Source organism: Hemicordylus capensis, chromosome 3 (genome assembly GCF_027244095.1).
Source record: "Hemicordylus capensis ecotype Gifberg chromosome 3, rHemCap1.1.pri, whole genome shotgun sequence".
In the NCBI taxonomy this organism is placed as follows: Eukaryota; Metazoa; Chordata; class Lepidosauria; order Squamata; family Cordylidae; genus Hemicordylus; species Hemicordylus capensis.
Window position 1 is genome coordinate 26,536,019 of NC_069659.1, and position 17,706 is coordinate 26,553,724.

At 44.1% G+C, this 17,706-nt stretch overlaps 1 protein-coding gene across 1 annotated transcript; it reads right to left on the reverse strand.

Moving 5' to 3' along the window:
* Nucleotides 1–396: 396 nt before the first annotated feature.
* Nucleotides 397–14,500, reverse strand: LOC128352361 (collagenase 3-like). Its single transcript, XM_053312900.1, has 10 exons — nt 14,369–14,500; nt 13,022–13,263; nt 11,620–11,768; nt 11,388–11,513; nt 9,806–9,967; nt 9,109–9,226; nt 6,739–6,872; nt 4,474–4,633; nt 2,561–2,664; nt 397–2,135 (listed from the first exon to the last, which is right to left on the reverse strand). The coding sequence occupies exons 1-10, from the start codon at nt 14,492–14,494 to the stop codon at nt 2,035–2,037; spliced, it is 1,422 nt and encodes a 473-aa protein (XP_053168875.1). The 5' UTR covers nt 14,495–14,500; the 3' UTR covers nt 397–2,034.
* Between the last annotated feature and the right edge of the window lie 3,206 nt (nt 14,501–17,706).

A 17,706-nucleotide genomic window follows, 5' to 3' on the forward strand; every position in this document is an offset into this window, starting at 1 on the left:
TGTGAAACAGGATGCTGGACTAGATGGGCTTTGGGCCTGATCCAGCAGGGTTGTTCTTATGTTTCTATCTAGCTATCCAACTACTACTACTTCTACATTTATAGCTTGCTCTTCTTCCAAGAAGGCCAGAGGCATGTACATGATTGTCCTCACAACAACTTTCTGAAGTTGGTTAGGCGGAGAGATAAGTGACTGGCCATCCAGTCATCCAGTTATGGCAGAATAGCCCTGGACGTGATATAATGTGACTGGGTATGATGGACCCCCAGATGTTGTTGGCCTTCAACTTTCATCATTCCCAGCCACAATGGCCTTTGGCTGGGTATGATGGGAGTTGTAGGCCAGCAACATCTGCTTTGTTTTTGTTAAAGTAGTCAAACCCACCAGTTCTATGTATCTATATAGTTTATTTAGCATATTTAAAAACACAACGTAAAGTCAAAATATCATCATTGCATCATATGCTGTCTTTGTGCTGGGAATTTACAGACAATACAAGAATAAATACCAAATGGGTTTAAAAAACAAAACAAAACATTGGAGAAGCATTCATGAAAATGAGAGCGGAGTGCCTATAAAATGATAATGTCCATTCCAGGGGTCCACAATTCCACTTGCCATGCTGAGCATTCCGAAACACTCTCTAGTGAGCATGATTAACTCCAACCTTCCTCCCAGTCTTGGAATTAGATAGTGGGGCAGAATCATCTCCACAAATATGGGGCATTTCAGAGGTGCTCAGAGCAGCCTGAAAAGCAAGTGGACTGCAGGAATAATCAATTTCCCCCTCTCCAGCTCTAGGGCTGAGGCTTTTTTTTCATAGTGTGCTTCTGGGGTTCTTGGAATTCTTTGGAAGCACTGCAGATCATGCCTCTCCTGCTCCAAACCTGAAGAGATGAATTGTTCCTGGACTCATGTTCTGGTTCTGAAGCATGGTGAGACACCAGAGACAAGATCTCAGCCTTGTGGGTCCTGGTGACCACACATTTGGTCACCAGGACACAAAACTTGTGGCTCTCTGGACCATTCACCTTCCTGTATCTATTTGATGCAGTCCATCTTCTTACTGAAGACTGGGAAGAAGGATGGCAAAGGGTACCAGTGCAGAACAGGGACAGGAAACATCATTCCTACCTAGTGAGTCTGAGTTCCTAATGAGTTCTTACCTAGTGGGATGCCCAGCCTGGGTTAGGCTGCACGTGAGAACTGCCGGGATTGGGCCCAATCTTGTCAGGCCAGCGTCCCTTAGCCCAGCTTCTTTACCTGGCTGCTAGCGCTCCTTAAACCCGGGCTACTTGCTCATGTGTGAGCTGGGCTGCTTCAATATGTTAAGCATATTGATGCCTAGAATGCCTGTCTCTTGGGGGAATCCTCTGAAGCATCATGCTTGTTGCACAGTCCTGGCCTCTGTTTACCTGCACTACCGGAAGCAGCACAGAGATTCATCCTCATTGCTGCCGGTAGCGCTGCTCATCTGAGAGCATGGTCCGCACTTCCAGAAGTAAGCCATTGCTCGTCTGGAGGGAAGGTACACTTCACTAGCCTGCCCTGTTTGCCTGGTCATGTGAACAACCTCAATGTCTCACTGCTCTGGATCCTTAACACAAGTGGTACCATCTCTGGGTCAGCAGATGCAAAACCTAGCTTTATCCTTAGGCTTGGGAGGGCGGGGTCTTATCCTGAAAGGTGCTAAAATCCTTCTGCAAGGTCCTAATTCACCTGCAGCTCTTGAATACTGCAGAACTGATTCAATCAGTATTTGACAGGAAGATTGTTCATTTGCTCATTTGACTTTTAAATACTGTAACGCCCTCAGATATTTATAAATGAATGCTACTCTTTTTAATTTAACTCAGTTCCAGACTGATATATGTAGTGCCATAAAGTCCCATATATACAGTATAAATTCAATGGCAGAATGACCAGAGCTTGTTCACAGAATCAAGCTTCTAGATTAAAAATACACCATAGCCTACTGTATTATTTTTCATGGGTCACAAAGTGTTCCACAGCTCAGAACCTGTTCTGATGCAATCAACACCAGAAAATAGAGTTGGTGTTCAAGACCCGAATAATTCTTTCACCCCAGATGCTGAATTCAAATTGCAGTGGTCCATTGAAAAAGTAGATATAGCCTGCAAAAGAACAAGACTTGTCAGATTAAAGTGCAGCTCTATGTTGCTTGAGTTTGTTTTGTTAAAAATTGTCCCATTCACATTTTAAAAACACAATGATGGTGTTCTTGTGCAAAAGTGCAAGATTTTTGGCATTCTCCCCATGTTTTGAAAGCACAATTTGACCTGCAGAAACAAGTCTCTGAGGGCAGAATGACAGGTCAAAAAGAAGAATGACTTCTGGCCATTGTTGCTGGGGTTGCTGGGATTGTACTCCAACAACATCTGGGAATCCAAAATTGGGAACACCTCTGCTAGGATATGAGTGATTTACTTCCAAGTAAATGTGGTTAGCGTCAGGTTACTTGGGTAAGAAAACATCCTTAACTTTATGGAGTGTTTCCTCTCAGTAATATGAGGAAGAGGCAGGAAATGAAAACACATACCATTTTTCTGATAGGCTGCATCCACTCGGTGACCAATCCCTGGGAAATCATCCTCTATAAGCCTAGGGAAGCCTTTTTCCATCAATTGGTTATTTTCATCATAACTATGTTGAAGGACAAATAATATTTATTTGCTGACAGAATGTATGTGTTACATTTCTGTTCTGAGAAGTATTTTAATGTGTCTTACAACAACAACCACCATATAATCCAGATCCACCTTTTCTAATTATAAAGCTTGTAATGCAATGTAATTGCCTCCAACTACCAACCCTGTGCCCAAATCTATATACATCAATCAGCCTGTGGCCTTGTAAATGCCTGCCTGAACAGAATGGTGACTAAATACATATGTTTTGGAAGAGAGAGCCTTCAAGCGGGCACTGCAATAGAAAAGGTTCTAATCTGCCCCTTAATAGATCTCGTAGCAGAAAAGAGACACAGGCCACCTTCGGGGTCCATTGGATCCACAGTTTGCCTCCCTGTCCCCCAGCAGCCCCCCAGATGATAAGAAACTATAGTCTGAGAGAATGCAAAAGGGACAGAACTGGCTGTGTGGGCTTCCCCTAGTCCTTGAAGGAAAGCTCCACCATCCAATGCGTTTTAAGGAGTAGGAGGAGCTTCCTCCCTTTACACCAGTTTGGGCAACTCACATTGCAGGCTCCTGTCTCTCGGTTTGGTAAGTGTAACTCACTATGAACTGAAGGTTCATTCTGAGGTTTGGGGGAGGAATCAGAACCACGATTGTGTCCCGGAACCACGGTTGTGATTATTCGGATGTCATGGAGGGCCAACCTGAGTTCAGTTTGCCTCAGGTTTCCTGTGGTGTCTGGAGGCGGCCACAGAGTAGTTCACCCAAGTTCATATTCGGGGTGGGTTAAGGTTATGAGGGGGCCTGAGGCTCATAGCAGAAAATGGAGGGCCTAAAGTAAGGCCTAAACATTTCAGGGCCTAAGGCTACAACCTTATTAGCCCAGAGGTTAATCCAGACCTGCTTAATTTAATAAGAGGGGAGGTGCATACACACAAGAAGGCTCTCTTGGTATGCAGGACCCACTGTTAGGGCCTTAAAGGTGACAGAATGATCTTTGGAGATCACAAGTCATTTGAAGGTCTTTGGAGATCACAATATGTCATGGAGGTTTCAGAATAATGGTGGCCCTCGTCATCCGCAGTTCCAGCAACCACTGTTTTGTGTATCCGTGGTGAGGTCCTAGAGACCTGGTTTCCATATCCACGGTGCAAAAATGGGCAATTTTCACCTATCCATGGCCATCGGAATAATTTATGGCGTCAATTCCAGTGTCACTTCCATTCTGGGGGCAGCGTGTAGCCCTTTTGTGGCTCTTTATATACCCGTGATTTTTTGCTAAAATTTGGAGGAATTGGGGGTTGGGGGCATTGCTGGAGAGCTGGAGAGCAAGGTAAAGTCATATTTTTTTCTTATTTATTTTTAAAAAAACAACCCACATTTTTAGCCTTAGGAACCTAGGAACTTAACACCTAGATTCCCGGCCGGGGGTGGGTGGGGTGCTAATGGGAGAGCGCGCCTCTAACATTACTAGCAATATCTGGTGAGTAGAACCTTTTGAGGGGTGTGGGGAGAAACATTAAAATCCTCACACAGCAGAGTATTCTTTGGCGGTAAAGAGGTTTAGCACAAGAAATTATCTGAAGACCGTAGGTTGAGTTCAAAAAACAAAGATTTATAAAGAAACTAAAGTATCATATATTGAGAGAGAGCCATTGAACTACATACCCAAACAGGCACTAGCCTTCAACAACTGAACAGTTTTGACTCTAATTCACCAAGACAGACCTATTAACATCTCACCATGCCTCTAGTGGCCAGAAGCAGTTACTGCGATGCTAAGAATTTAGAATTCTCACTTCTAACAGAAACTCCAACATACCTCCAGTATTTTTCTCCTATGAAGAAGAGAGTTTTGCCAGTGTTGGTGATGTGGACAGCTGCATCTATTGACTTTGCGGATCTTGGCAAGCCCAATTCATAAATTTTCTTGGGGTAGCCCTCAACGATGTCATAGCCATTCAAAGCCCAAAATTTCCTGCCTATTAATAGAAGTGCATAGTCTATTAGGCTTGGACCTTGATTCAAATTACTCCACAGCAGCCACATGCTCATAGTCTGTCCTTAAAGGTGCAACTGTCTCAGTATACCAAAAATCCCATACACACACCCCAACCCCTGAAACTGTTATGCTTTGGGAGGAATTTTATTGGGGTAAGCAGCACAAGTGGGGGAGGTTTACACACCATGGGCCTAATCCTGCAACTGCTTTTTGTGAAGAAAGGGACATGGCCAGTCCTAAGAATGCTATTAAAACTGAAGTGCTTTAAGTGTAATATGTGCTCTGGCCCTAAATGGTAAGGATTCTATAATTTTTTCTGGAGCCAGAAGACTTAATTCTGCTCCTTTGTGTTTACAGAATCCAAGGCTAAACCATATATTAAGTCTTGTGCTGGAATCTGAACTGTAGCCAAGTAAATTTGTGAAAGGTCAAAACCACTTCCTGGACCTTAAGCAATGCAAACATCTTTTGTTTGTTCTTGCTATAATCAGGGTCACACTTGTGTAAACATTTAACTGCATACAAGCACATCTTCCATTTCCCCTTCTGAATTGTAGTCCATTGTTAGGAATGTTTGTGTGGATAAAAAAATAACCCCTGAATGGCCTGGAGACCAAAGAGGTCTCTCTGTCCTCTTGACCAACTGAGACACCCTCTGAATGGTGGGGAGAAAACATCCCACCTGCCCTGGCCTAAATTGAAGACAAAGCTTTCTGTTCAGTCCATCCTTCATCTCCTTGGCCAGGGGCAAAGAAGGATCTGCTTGGTAAAATCCCAGCTGGCAGGGGTGGGAGGCCTGAATGGATATTCAGAGGCAATCCAAGATATTTTGCTGCCTGAGGTGAAGGACAATATGATGCCCTGTGTTGGCAGGCGAGTGTTCAGCATTCTCAGGCCTTGCTGCTGAGGCAGAGATGGCATATGAGCACTCTCAGGCTGTGCCAAATCAGGCAGTGGCAACGGGGGGCACACCTGGCTCTTATTGGACAGTGGCAGGAAGAGGGAAAGAAGAGGCATACCCAGTTGGAGATGTGACTCCATAAACACCGACTCTCAACACCAATAATTCCTATTGGGCACTAAGGACATTAGGAATATGAATACAATACGGATACGGATACAAGGGACATTAGGAACAGAGGCAGAGAGTGTAGGGCTGCCCCCTTGTTCTCTGTTTACCCCTCAGTTTCTCTTCCTATTTGGTAGACTGATACTCTTAGGACACCCCCTTCTTTGTTCTCTCTGTTCTTCTTTTCTTCTGCTTTCTACCATGAGGTAGCTAGTACAGGCTTTCCCATCAAAGTTTGTAACTTTTTCCAATAAACCTTTACTTGTTTTAGCCTTTAAGCAGAGATCTCCAGATCTCCTCCATGAGCTCCGTTCAGGGGTTAAGGGGTTGATTCAGATTCTCCGCTACATGGAGAGCAAGCTCCACTGCAGTGAGGAAAGGTGGTGGCATCCAATGGTAATGGAGGCAACGGGGGGTGGTGGCTGTGGGGACTGGCGCTTGCTGTTTCCCTGTGCCACTCCTCATGCCAAAGCCTTAGGTGACCACCTTGCCCTGCCTTATGGAAAGGCCACCCTGGGTCCATCCATTTCTGAACCTCATTTCTATATGGTGGATGCCCAGAGTGATGCTGTGAGTAGAGTATTGGGGCACAACAAGGGAGACCTGGGTTCATTCTGGTTAGCCATGAGGACTGTTTTACTTTACTTTAGCCAAGTCATTATCTTTCAGCCTAACCTACCTCTCAGGGTTGTTGTAAGGATGAAAGTGGGTAGCCACCCTGAGCACTTCGGAGGAAGTGTGAAGTAAAACTTTAATAAACAATTCATAAATACAATCTGATGTGATGGGGGTGGGGTGGGGAATGCTCCTGTCTAGCTGGATCTAGTTTTGCTATTTCTTCTGTAGGTGGCTACAAAGGCAAGGTACTAGAACCATGTGGTGGAGCTCTTCTTACTGAAAATGGGGAAACTCCCTTCCAGTCTGTTGCTACCAGTTTTATAATTGCCTTGTTGAGTTTTCACAGAATGCACAAAGCAGAGGGTTTGGTTTTTTTCTCCCCTCTGCAGAAGACTTACCCCTAAAGAGCAACACATGGTCATTGGCAGGATGTTCATATGCTGCATCGATCTTGCCTGGAATTTCTGGCCAAAATGACTTAATTTGGACCAAATCTGCTTCAACCATTTGAGGGTGCAGACGCCAGAAGAATCTGTGACAGGAAAAATGGATTTTGGAACAAACACAGCAGACGAAAGCATTACTCAGACATTATGTTGTACGAGTGTACAGATGTCTGTGCACATGTACATGTTTATGTGTGAATGACTGTGCCTGTGTTTATTTTGAAAGTGAACCTGGATACAGGCCCCCTGAAATTCAGGATACAGATCGGAAATGTAGTGCTGAACCTCTGCTCACTGAAACATGGGAATAAACTACCTGCGTACAGATCTGTACCTGTATTCACTGTACAAAGAAGTTCTCTTCAGACATGCAAAGAAAAGGGACACTGTACTCATGTACAGTATCCTAAGAGTGAGCCAGTAGACCCTGCCCCAGTGCTGACGTGCCTAGAAACAACCAAGATGACCAGGGGCCTGGAGCACCTTCCTTATGAGGCAAGGCTACAGCATCTGGAGAGATTTAGTTTGGGAAAGAGGCAACTACGTGGAGACATGGTAGAGGTTTATACAATTATGCATGGAGGAGAGAGAGTGGAGGAGCCACCTAATGGTGCAGCGGGGAAATGACTTGATTAGCAAGCCAGAGGTTGCCGGTTCAAATCCCCGCTTGTATGTTTCCCAGACTATGGGAAACACCTATATCGGGCAGCAGTGATATAGGAAGATGCTGAAAGGCATCATCACAAACTGCATAGGAGATAGCAATGGTAAACCCCTCCTGTATTCTACCAAAGACAACCTTACCACAGGGCTCTGTGAGTGCCAGGAGTTCACACCAACTTGATGGCACACTTTACCTTTAGAGAGAGTGGACAGAGAAAAACTCTTCTCCCTCTCTCACAACACTAGAACCAGGGGTCATCCCATGAAACTGATGGACAGGAAATTTAAGACCAACAAAAGGAAGCACTTTTTCACACAGCGCATCATTAATCTATGGAATTCTCTGCCACGGAATGTAGTATGGCCACTAGCTTGGATTGGATGGCTTTAAAAGGGACTTAGACAAATTCACATAATTCAGTTCTATCAATAGCTACTAGTCTGGTGTCTATAGGCCACCTCCAGACTCAGAGGCAAGATGCCTCTGAATACCAGTTGGGGGAGCAACAACAAGAGAGAGGGCATGCCTCACCTCTTGCCTGGGGTTTCCCAGAGGCATCTGGTGGGCCACTGTGTGAAACAGGATGCTGGACTAAATGGGCCTTGGGCCTGATCCAGCAGGGCTGTTCTTATATTCTCATTTTGCCATGCTTTCCATGCTGATGGCATTTATCTGAAGAGGCAAACACCATAAGCGTGATGCTGGCTGTTTCCATGATCAGAAGGCTAGGGCATCCCTGCTTTTCAGTCACGGAACAGGGGTCATCACACTTATGCTGTTTGCCTCTTCAGACAAATGCTGCAAGCATGGAAAGTGCAAGGGCGGGGGGGGATGCTTCTCAGTGCATCAGCACCAGGGTAGATCTTATGGGTGTGCTCTTGGGATGCTGTACATGAGTACAGCATCCCTTCTTTTGCATATCTAATGAAAGCTAGATTGTACGAGTGTTGAACATCACATGTAAATAGGGCTGAAGTTTTTGCCTTCAGCATTGTGGAAAGAGGGACCTTTGGCATTAAGCCTTAGGATGAGTATTGGCTTTTTAAAGAGATTGTCCTATTTTCATGGGTCAAACGTTGGAGGCTAGTGAGTTCTGTTGGCCCTTGATTAGAGCAATTAGAGCTCCAAAATGAGTCAGAGCCCTCTTTATTGGGGACACTCCCTCTCACATAACACTAGAACCAGGGGTCATCCCATGAAATTGATTGCCAGGAAATTTAGGACCAACAAACAGTAGTACTTTTTCACACAATGCATAATCAACTTGTGGAATTCTCTGCCACAAGATGTGGTGACGGCCAACAACCTGCATGGCTTTAAGAGGGATTTAGATAACTTCATGGAGGAGAGGTCCATCATCGGCTACTAGTCGGAGGGCTACAGGCCAACTCCAGCCTCAGAGGCAGGATGCCTCTGAGTAGCAGTTGCGGGGGAGTAACAGCAGGAGAGAGGGCATGTCCTCAGCTCCTGCTGTAGGCTTCCAGTGGCATCTGGTGGGTCACTTTGTGAAACAGGATGCTGGACTAGATGGGCCTTGGGCCTGATCTAGCAGGGCTGTTCTTATGTTCTTATATCTGTATCTATATCTATGTCTATATCTATGGTATGCAAAATATATGAATCTAAACAAAACACTTCATCTAGCATTTGTCTTTTACCTGTCTTTGAAGATCATCATTTCTCCTCGAAGTTCTGTAATGGCATCAAGTGTCAAGTTTGCCGCGCATTTCTCGGGAGTTTTGGGGTGGTCGGGATTGGGATCATGGTCTCCTGCACCTGTGCAGAAAATCAAGTTATGATCAGCAGTGTGGACTTTGTCTGTGATCTCCAGCTATGTGTGGATGGCATGCAGCATCTTTTGTACAACATTACATGAAAATGAAAAGTGAGGACAAAGAGTGGAGATTGCTAAGGTGTACATTCTCCTTTGTCCAACATGTAGAAAATCTAGAGATGGCACAAATGAAATATTGACTTCAGCAATCAGTGACAGCAAGAGTCTTAGAGCTGATTTATACATTCATGCAAAACTAGGATTTCGGGGTGGGTTGTAGATAAGCCTCAGGAGGGCCAACAGGATTTTGAAGGCCCAGTACACTATATGTGGACTGGGTGTCCACCACAATCCATTGGCAGGAACTGTTGTTGAGGGCGTTTCAAAGGAGGCTGTATGGATTAAGAAGTTGTGCTGTGGATGGGGTGATTATAGGAAAGCGGTGTTTTTATGTGCCAAGTTCTACCATGTCTTGCATCATCTCGTATGACTTGTGAATAGGAACACCCAAGAAACTCACTATAGTTCCACTGCAGAATAATACGTGCACAAAGAAAGGAAATGGCAACATGCAGGCATACCATAGAGTATCTGGATTCCTTGTACATCATCATCTGGCAGCAAGAAGCCACTTTTGCCTGTGTATGTGTAAATTGGATACATCAGAGCTCCTGGGTCTCTGGAATGCTCAAGTCCCAGGGAATGACCAAACTCATGGGCAGCAACAAGAAACAAGTTGTATCCTAGAAAACATAAAGATTGTGAAAAGAAAGCTTGCAGTAAAGCATGAAAAATAGAACTCAGAGTGCGTGCTTGCTTTAATCCAGGGGTTCTCAAATGTGGGTCCCCACATGTTGCTGGACTACAACTCCCAGCATCCTCTGCCACAATGACTCAGCCACTTTGGTGGGGGATGATGGGGGTTACATAGGAACATAGGAAGCTGCCATATACTGAGTCAGACCCTTGGTCTATCTAGCTCAGCATTGTCTACACAGACTGGCAGCAGCAGGAGTCTCTCTCAGCCCTATCTTGGAGGGAACTCGGAACCTTCTGCATGCAGATGTTCTTCCCAGAGCAACTCCATCCCCTGAGGGGAATATCTTACAGTGCTCACACTTCTAGTCTCCCATACCTATGCAACCAGGGCAGACTCTGCTTAACTAAGTGGACAAGTCATGCTTGCTACCACAAGACCAGATCTCTTCTAGAGCCCAGCAATATCTGGGGACCTATGTTTGAAAACTCTGCTTTAGTCTTATTGAATGCTTTTTAAAATGTCAACATATCAGTGCTTAATATGGTTATTTACCACACTGTTCTTTTCATTAAAAAACCTAGAGATAATATCATTTTTCTAAAGCAATTAACTGAACAGAACTCCAGCATATACTTTAGCATGCTTTGGTCCCATTAAAATCTTTCATTTTTATTTAGGCTGCAATCCTATGAAAGCTTACTTGGGAGTAAGCCCAGCTGAATTCAAGAGAACCCACTTTCAAGTAAATAGGAATAGCATCAGGCTGTCTGTGTGCTTATCTGGGTATGGGACAGGAAACGTGACTCATGAGTGGCAAATAAGCAATAATCAAAATACAGTTCAGCCACTATTTGCTATTTGAGAAATTATTAACTTCATGAACACTCCCATTTCCTCAAAAGGGGGGATCACCTTGCTGATCAAATCACTAGTTTTGGGTGAATCACTAGTTTTGGGTGAATCAGGGGTTCTCCGTCTTGGGTCCCCAAATGGTGTTGGACTACAACTCCCATCATCCCCAGCCAGCATGGCCAAAGTGATTTATTTATTTATTTATTATTACTTTTATATGCTGCCCCATCCAATCAGCTCCGGGCAGTGCACAACAATAATAGAAATCAAATATAGAAATTTCGGTATAGAAATTGAATTAATAATAATAATAATAATAATAATAATAATAATAATAATAAATAAAACCCACAAATCAATTCTTTTAAAAACAACAATTACAGTACAGTTTAAAAACAGCATAAAACCATTAACAGTTAAAACATTTAAAACAGTTTAAAAACCCTGGAAGGCCAGGCCAAACAGGTTGAACGTTGTCGACACATTTAATGTTGTTTAGAATGGACACCCCACACAGCTGTAATGTAAATGATCTTTGGAGCCCATGCTACCTTTGGAATCTGTTGACCAGAGTTCATCCTCATCAAAATGAGCATCCCCTCCAGAATCTGGTCCAGGAGGGAAAGCATGAGCCAGTAGTCCAGAAGGCCCATCAAAGGGATAGAAGTCACCATGCTCTACAAACATTGGAAGCAGCAAGAAATACCATTAGTCTGCTTAATCGCTAAGCAAAAGAAAATATATATAACACAACTATTGTTAAAATAATTTCTCTTGATTTACCTCTTCTTCCAAAGGAGATCATGATGTCAGCAGTGCCACTGCGAATTCTAGTAAAGTTGAGTGGTGTCACATCAGACCAGACCTTAAAAGCCTTCTTGAATGCTCTGTCCACTTCAGCCTTTGTCAGATCTGGGGTATAATTCACAATCCTACCAAAGAAAAACAATATTTCCCAATGGTTCTTTGCAGGCAATTCATTCCTGTGATAAGATTCCTAATGCTAACCCAGGGCTGACCTGCTGTAACACAGTCCCTTTCTCTTTATATCCTTAATGGGGTGTTATGTTATGTTATGTTATGTTATGTTATGTTATGTTATGTTATGTTATGTTATGTTATGTTATGTTATGTTATGTATTGATTGAATTCATTTATATGATCTATCATTGTTTTAAATTGTTTTAATGTTTTAACTTTGTTTTTAATGTGTTTTATTGTATATTGCCCAGAGACGTGAGTTTTGGGCAATATACAAATATAGTAAACAAAATAAATAAATAATTTTATGTATTTATTTATTGCTGAACTCATTAAAATAATCCCAAAGTGGTTTACAATATAATTTAAAAACAATGCAAAATTAAAAGCACAAATAGTAAATTCAAATATAAAAATAACACATCTATTTAAAAAGTTTTAAAAGATCTGTAAAATAAAACAGTAAAACACAAGATTCAGAGCAGCAGCAGCAGCAGCAAAGAAAACAGTCCTCATCTTCCAAGTGAAATCCCAAATGTTGGCTATTACCTATAAAGCCCTCAATGTCTTGGGTCCAGGGTACAAGAACACCTTCTTTGTCATGAACCCTGCTGCCAATTAAAATAATCTGGGGAGGTCCAGTTATGGTTGCCACGGGCTCATTTGGTGGCAACTTAGGACAGGGCCTTCTCTGTGGCTGCCGCAGGACTTTAGAATATGCCCCTTGTCAAAATAAGAGCATCTCCATCTCTGATTGCTTTTTGGAAGACCCTCAAGACACACCTGTTTTCTCAGGCTTTTAAATGAAATTAATTTTAACAGTTTAATTGTTTTGATCCTATGAAATTGTTTTATCTTATTCTGTGAAATTGTTTTCATTGTTTTTACTCTGTTTTATATTTGTGGTTTTAAATTGTGTACACTGCCTAGAGATACACATATCAGGCAGTATATAAATATGATGGATAGATAGATAGATAGAACGTTGGAGAATTCTCATGCAATCCCCTACATTCTACAGGTTTCCTTGGTGAGGATTCTCTGAGGTTCTATTTGTCTATCTTAGAAAAGATGTCATGATAATGATCAGTGCACCAACCCAATGTCACTAAAAATGGTGCTGCAAAGGTGCTGTGCTGGCATTGCATATGGTGATACATCAGCACAAACATTTTGCCTCAGGATCTTGCACTGGCATTCTTACCTGTATGTTAATTCATTTTTGTTCCACTTCAGCTTCCGAGGGAAAAAATTGTATTCCCCCACATCAGGAACACCACATCGCGGCTGTTGCATGAGCTCGTATGTGTCTTCATCTAGCTTGCCTGTTACTTCCAGTCCGAAAAATGCCTGCATTTCTCGCAGTTTGGATGCTACTGCATCTGCTGACTTCCTCAACATACCAGCAGGACCAGATCGGAGATTGTAATAAGTCTTTAGATAGTGCTTGGGAGGGGGGAAAAACACAAGAATTTTGGTGTTTCAACATGGTTGTTAATAATAATAATAATAATAATAACAACAACAACAACAACAACAACAACAACAACAACAACCGCCACAGAAATCAGCATCAGCCAATTACAAAAAGCAACTTTACTGGGAACAGCCTATATTCTGCAACAATATCTATAATAATAACAGCAACAACACTGATAATAAAATTCAGCCATCCCAGGTCCTTGGGAAGGACTCAATGCCTGAATAAAACAAACCAGTCAATAATACCTGTCTGGCTGTGTAAACAACAACAATAATAATAAATATGCATTAATATATATTGCACTTTCCAGACTAGCATAACCAAGAAAAGAGTTCCTTGCCCTGGGGGGCTTACCACCTGAGAACATAAGAAGAGACTTGCTGGATCAAGCCCAAACCTCTTTGGTCCAGCATTTATTTCCTACAGTGGCTCACCAGATGCCTCTGGGAAGCCCACAGGCAAGCGATGAAGGCATGACCTCTCTTGTCCTGTTGCTCTGGTATTCTGAGGCATCCTGCCTCTGAGCCTGGAGGTGGCCTATAGGCATGAAAACTAGTAGCCATTGACAGACCTATCCTCCATGAATTTGTCTAAGCCCCCTTTAAAGCCACCCAAGCTGGAGACCATCATCACAATCTGTGGCAGAAAATTTCCAAGATTAATTATGCACTGTCTGAAAAGGTACCTCCTTTTATTGATGCTAAATTCCCTGCCAACCAGTTTCATGGGATGACCCCTGACTCTAGTGCTGTGAGAGAGGGAGAAGAACTCCTCTCTCTCCACACCATGCATAATTTTACAGACCTCTATCATGTCTTCCTTTAGTCGCCTCTTTTTCTAAACTAAGCCCCCCCATGATGTAGCCTTGCTTCATAAAGAAGCTGCTCTAGCCCCTTAAATTTAAGTTTAGCACCTTAAGTTTTGAAAGAGGACAGAGAACCTATACATTAAAAAGAAGAGGTAGAATCTATACACTAAGAAATAAATAAAAACAAAAACGGGTGTAGGGGGAGAAGACAGAGGCAACAGGATAATAATACACATATACGTGAAAGATCACTACTGTACCTCTACAGACTCAAAATCTTTCCTGCTGAATTCATCACTATCGTCTTCATCTGATATAGGCAGAGTAAAACACCTTGATAAGCCCAGCAACAGAAAGACAGCAGCTGCAGTACTTGAGAGCATCATGCTGGATGAATGCTAAGGCTTTGGAACTCTGGTTGTTTAGCATGTAACAATCTTTTGCTTTTTATAGACCTTCACTTGTGACTCATCATCTCTCAGAGACAAGTTACAACTTCCTAGTGACTGTAACACAATGTTAACATGCTTACATGGCTGTTTTCCCTCCCTTCTCGCCCAAGAAGGGATGGTTTTGGGAATCTGCTCTAACCCACTCGTGGCTTAGAAACCACAACTTTAGATAAACATGGTCTCAGCTTATTCCCAAGTGCTGTGGGAAGAGTTGAGTGGAGGCAAGAAGAAGAGCATTTCTGATTACTTTGCAATAACTTCTTTGACCTATTTTTCATGCTCTTGGATGCAATAAGCACCTTGCTTTTTATTTTGTCAGACAATTGCAAGCCAAGCAATTGTGAGCAGGTGACTTTTCACTCGTTCCAGTGAATGTATGGAGAGGATGGCGTGGCATGTGGCAGTCCTACTCCCAACATTCATATGTTTTGCTTAACATGTGCATAGATCCTACCCTATATGGACCAAGGGCTCTTTCCATGTGATCAGGAAGCCTGGGGAAATGGGGTCGAGAACTGGAAGGAAGGAGGGAGAGTATGAGGGCTGCACCTCTTTATTTAAACAGTCTGCAGCCAGTGCTGGGGGCCACTTAGTTGATGCTGACTACAGACACCCAAGACAGGGCCTGGTCCAGAGTAAAGACAAGCACAAGGAAGAAGATTGGAGTAACATAACTGTAGCATCCAAGAGTTATGGTATGCAAGGACAGGGCAGTGGAGCTGAATCAGGACTATTAGCAGTTTAATGAAATAGATATTATGTACAGAGAGGCAAGTGCATGGGCGTAGCATCCATTGGATGAGGGGTGCAAATGTCCCTGAGCCTGGAGGGTCAAGGGGCCCATAAGGGCCCCACTGCATACACCCTGTGCCGCCCTGCTGCCCACCACCATTTCCACACAATTTACCCTTATTGATGGTGGTGGTAGCGGCAGCGGGCAGGCTTCTCCCAGCTCCCTGGCAGGTGCACAGACCTCTCCTCCCTCCTCCTCCCCCGGCCAGCACACGGGCCTCCTCATTCCCTGGCTGGCACCCCAACTTCTCTCATACCTGCGTGTGGGGCTCCCCATTGAGTTAGGAGAGTGTCGCGTGCCGTGACATCACAGCACACGATACTCTCCCTACTCAATGGGGAGGCCCATGAGCAGACATGAGAGAAGCTGGAGCACCGGCCAGGGAATAGGGAGGCCCGCACACCGAGAAGCCCGCCTGCTGCCGCCCCCACAGGTAAATAAAGGGGGAAGCGCAGCAGTGAGGCTGGAAAGTAGGGGGCATGGCTTTGGCACTGGGGCACACAGGGAGCCCCCAAAACAACTTTGTCCCCAGGCCTCGGATGCCTTGATTTGGATTTAATCACTGTGATGTATTGCTATAACATTGTTTGTCCGGCGTAAAAAGGTTGCTGTGTTTTCTGGTGGTTAGTTTTCGTGAGACTGTTGGTAGCTTTGCTATTTATGTTTTGAATACTGAACTGAAGCATTTTGCCACTGTTGAGTGGGTAACCTGGAAAGCGCCCAGGCTACTTCTTCTGAAAGGTGTGTGTGACCCCCTAGATACAACACAGGTGAGCTGCTGGTTGCTATCAGGCATGCACTTCTGCTTCTGCCACCATTTCTGTGACGTGTGAATCTGGAAATAGCCACCAAATGTCCAACATCCATAACGGACATTTGAAATTGACTTGACCATGTTTGGCTGAGGTGGGTAATTGACGTTTAGCATTTTTGGCTTCAACGGTGGTGGTCCATAGGGACATAGGACATAGGAAACTGCCTTATACCGAGTCAGAACATGAGTCTATCTAGCTTAGTATTGTCTACACAGACCGGCAGTGGCTTCTCCAAGATTCCAGGCAGGTGTCTCTTTCAGTCCTATCTTTGAGATGCCAGGGAGGGAACTTGGAACCTTCTGTATGCAAGCAGGCAGGTCCTCTTCCCAGAATGCCCGCCCAGATGAGCAGCAGCTCTCCTGCAGGCTGTCCATGCCTCGCCATGCCTCGCCTGACTGCTCCGGGGATCAGGCTCAGGGAAGCACCGCCACATGGTGCCCTGCCCCCTAGAGCCCCAATAATGCACTATGTGAGTGTGCGGTGCATTACCCTCCCCCTGAGTGTGTCTGCCACAGCTGCAAGCAGTCACGGCAGACACACAATCAGTTAACCCAGTGTTGTGGCGTGCTTGTGCCCAAAACCTGGGTTAAGTGGCGGGCTACATAAGAGAGCTCACTGCCGCTGCTGACAGCCACACAGCTCTCAGTGGTTCTAACGAGCAGCAACAACCAGGATGGGCTTCCCTAGCCTGGTTTTCGCTCCTCATGAGAATAGCTTCAGTGTTTTACTGCCTACTGCATATCTGAGAGTAATCCAGACTGTTGACAAAACTGGAGTCAGACAGGAAACAATGTTGGTAAAAGATCAGCCCATTTGATAGTACCAGCTTTATAGCAAGCAGTGAGAGTTGGCAGAATTGCTCACTAGGTTAATTTGCCAGGAGTTTCACTTATTGTTAAGCATGGCAATTAATCACTGATAATAAAACCATGTTAGCCATGCTTTTGTATATCTATCATTTACGCTGCATGTGGGGGTGGGGGAGGAAGTTGAACCTTATTGGACATTGATTTGATGGTTGATTGGCTCCTCATGCGGCATGCAATTCCTCTTTAATCACTGAGTCATAAATATTTATGATGTGCACACCTTGCCCTGCATTTGCCTCTGACAGAGTCCAACTTATGGAGCAGTAGAAAACAACAATCAGCAGTATCAGGCTACTGGATACAGAAATGGTTTTGTTTCCTTACCTCCAGTCTCCATCCTCTTGTGCTGTACCCCCTCCCCCATAAGCTCTCCCCTCTCCCCTCCAAAAATATTACTGTATAGTATTGCATAGTTATTTGGTAATTCCTCTCCCCCTCCCTCCCTCCCTGCCTCTCCCTATTGCCAAACATCAACCAATTTCAAGTGTTGCTCAGGGGTTCTCAACTAGGGTCTCCAGATGTTGTTGGACTTCAATGCCCATAATCTCCAACCAAAGGCCATTGGGGCTGGGAATTATAGGAGTTGAAGTCCAACAACATCTGGGGACCCAAGGTTGAGAATTTCTGGCTTAGATGATGAATGGAACAAAACGAATGTATAGATTATTG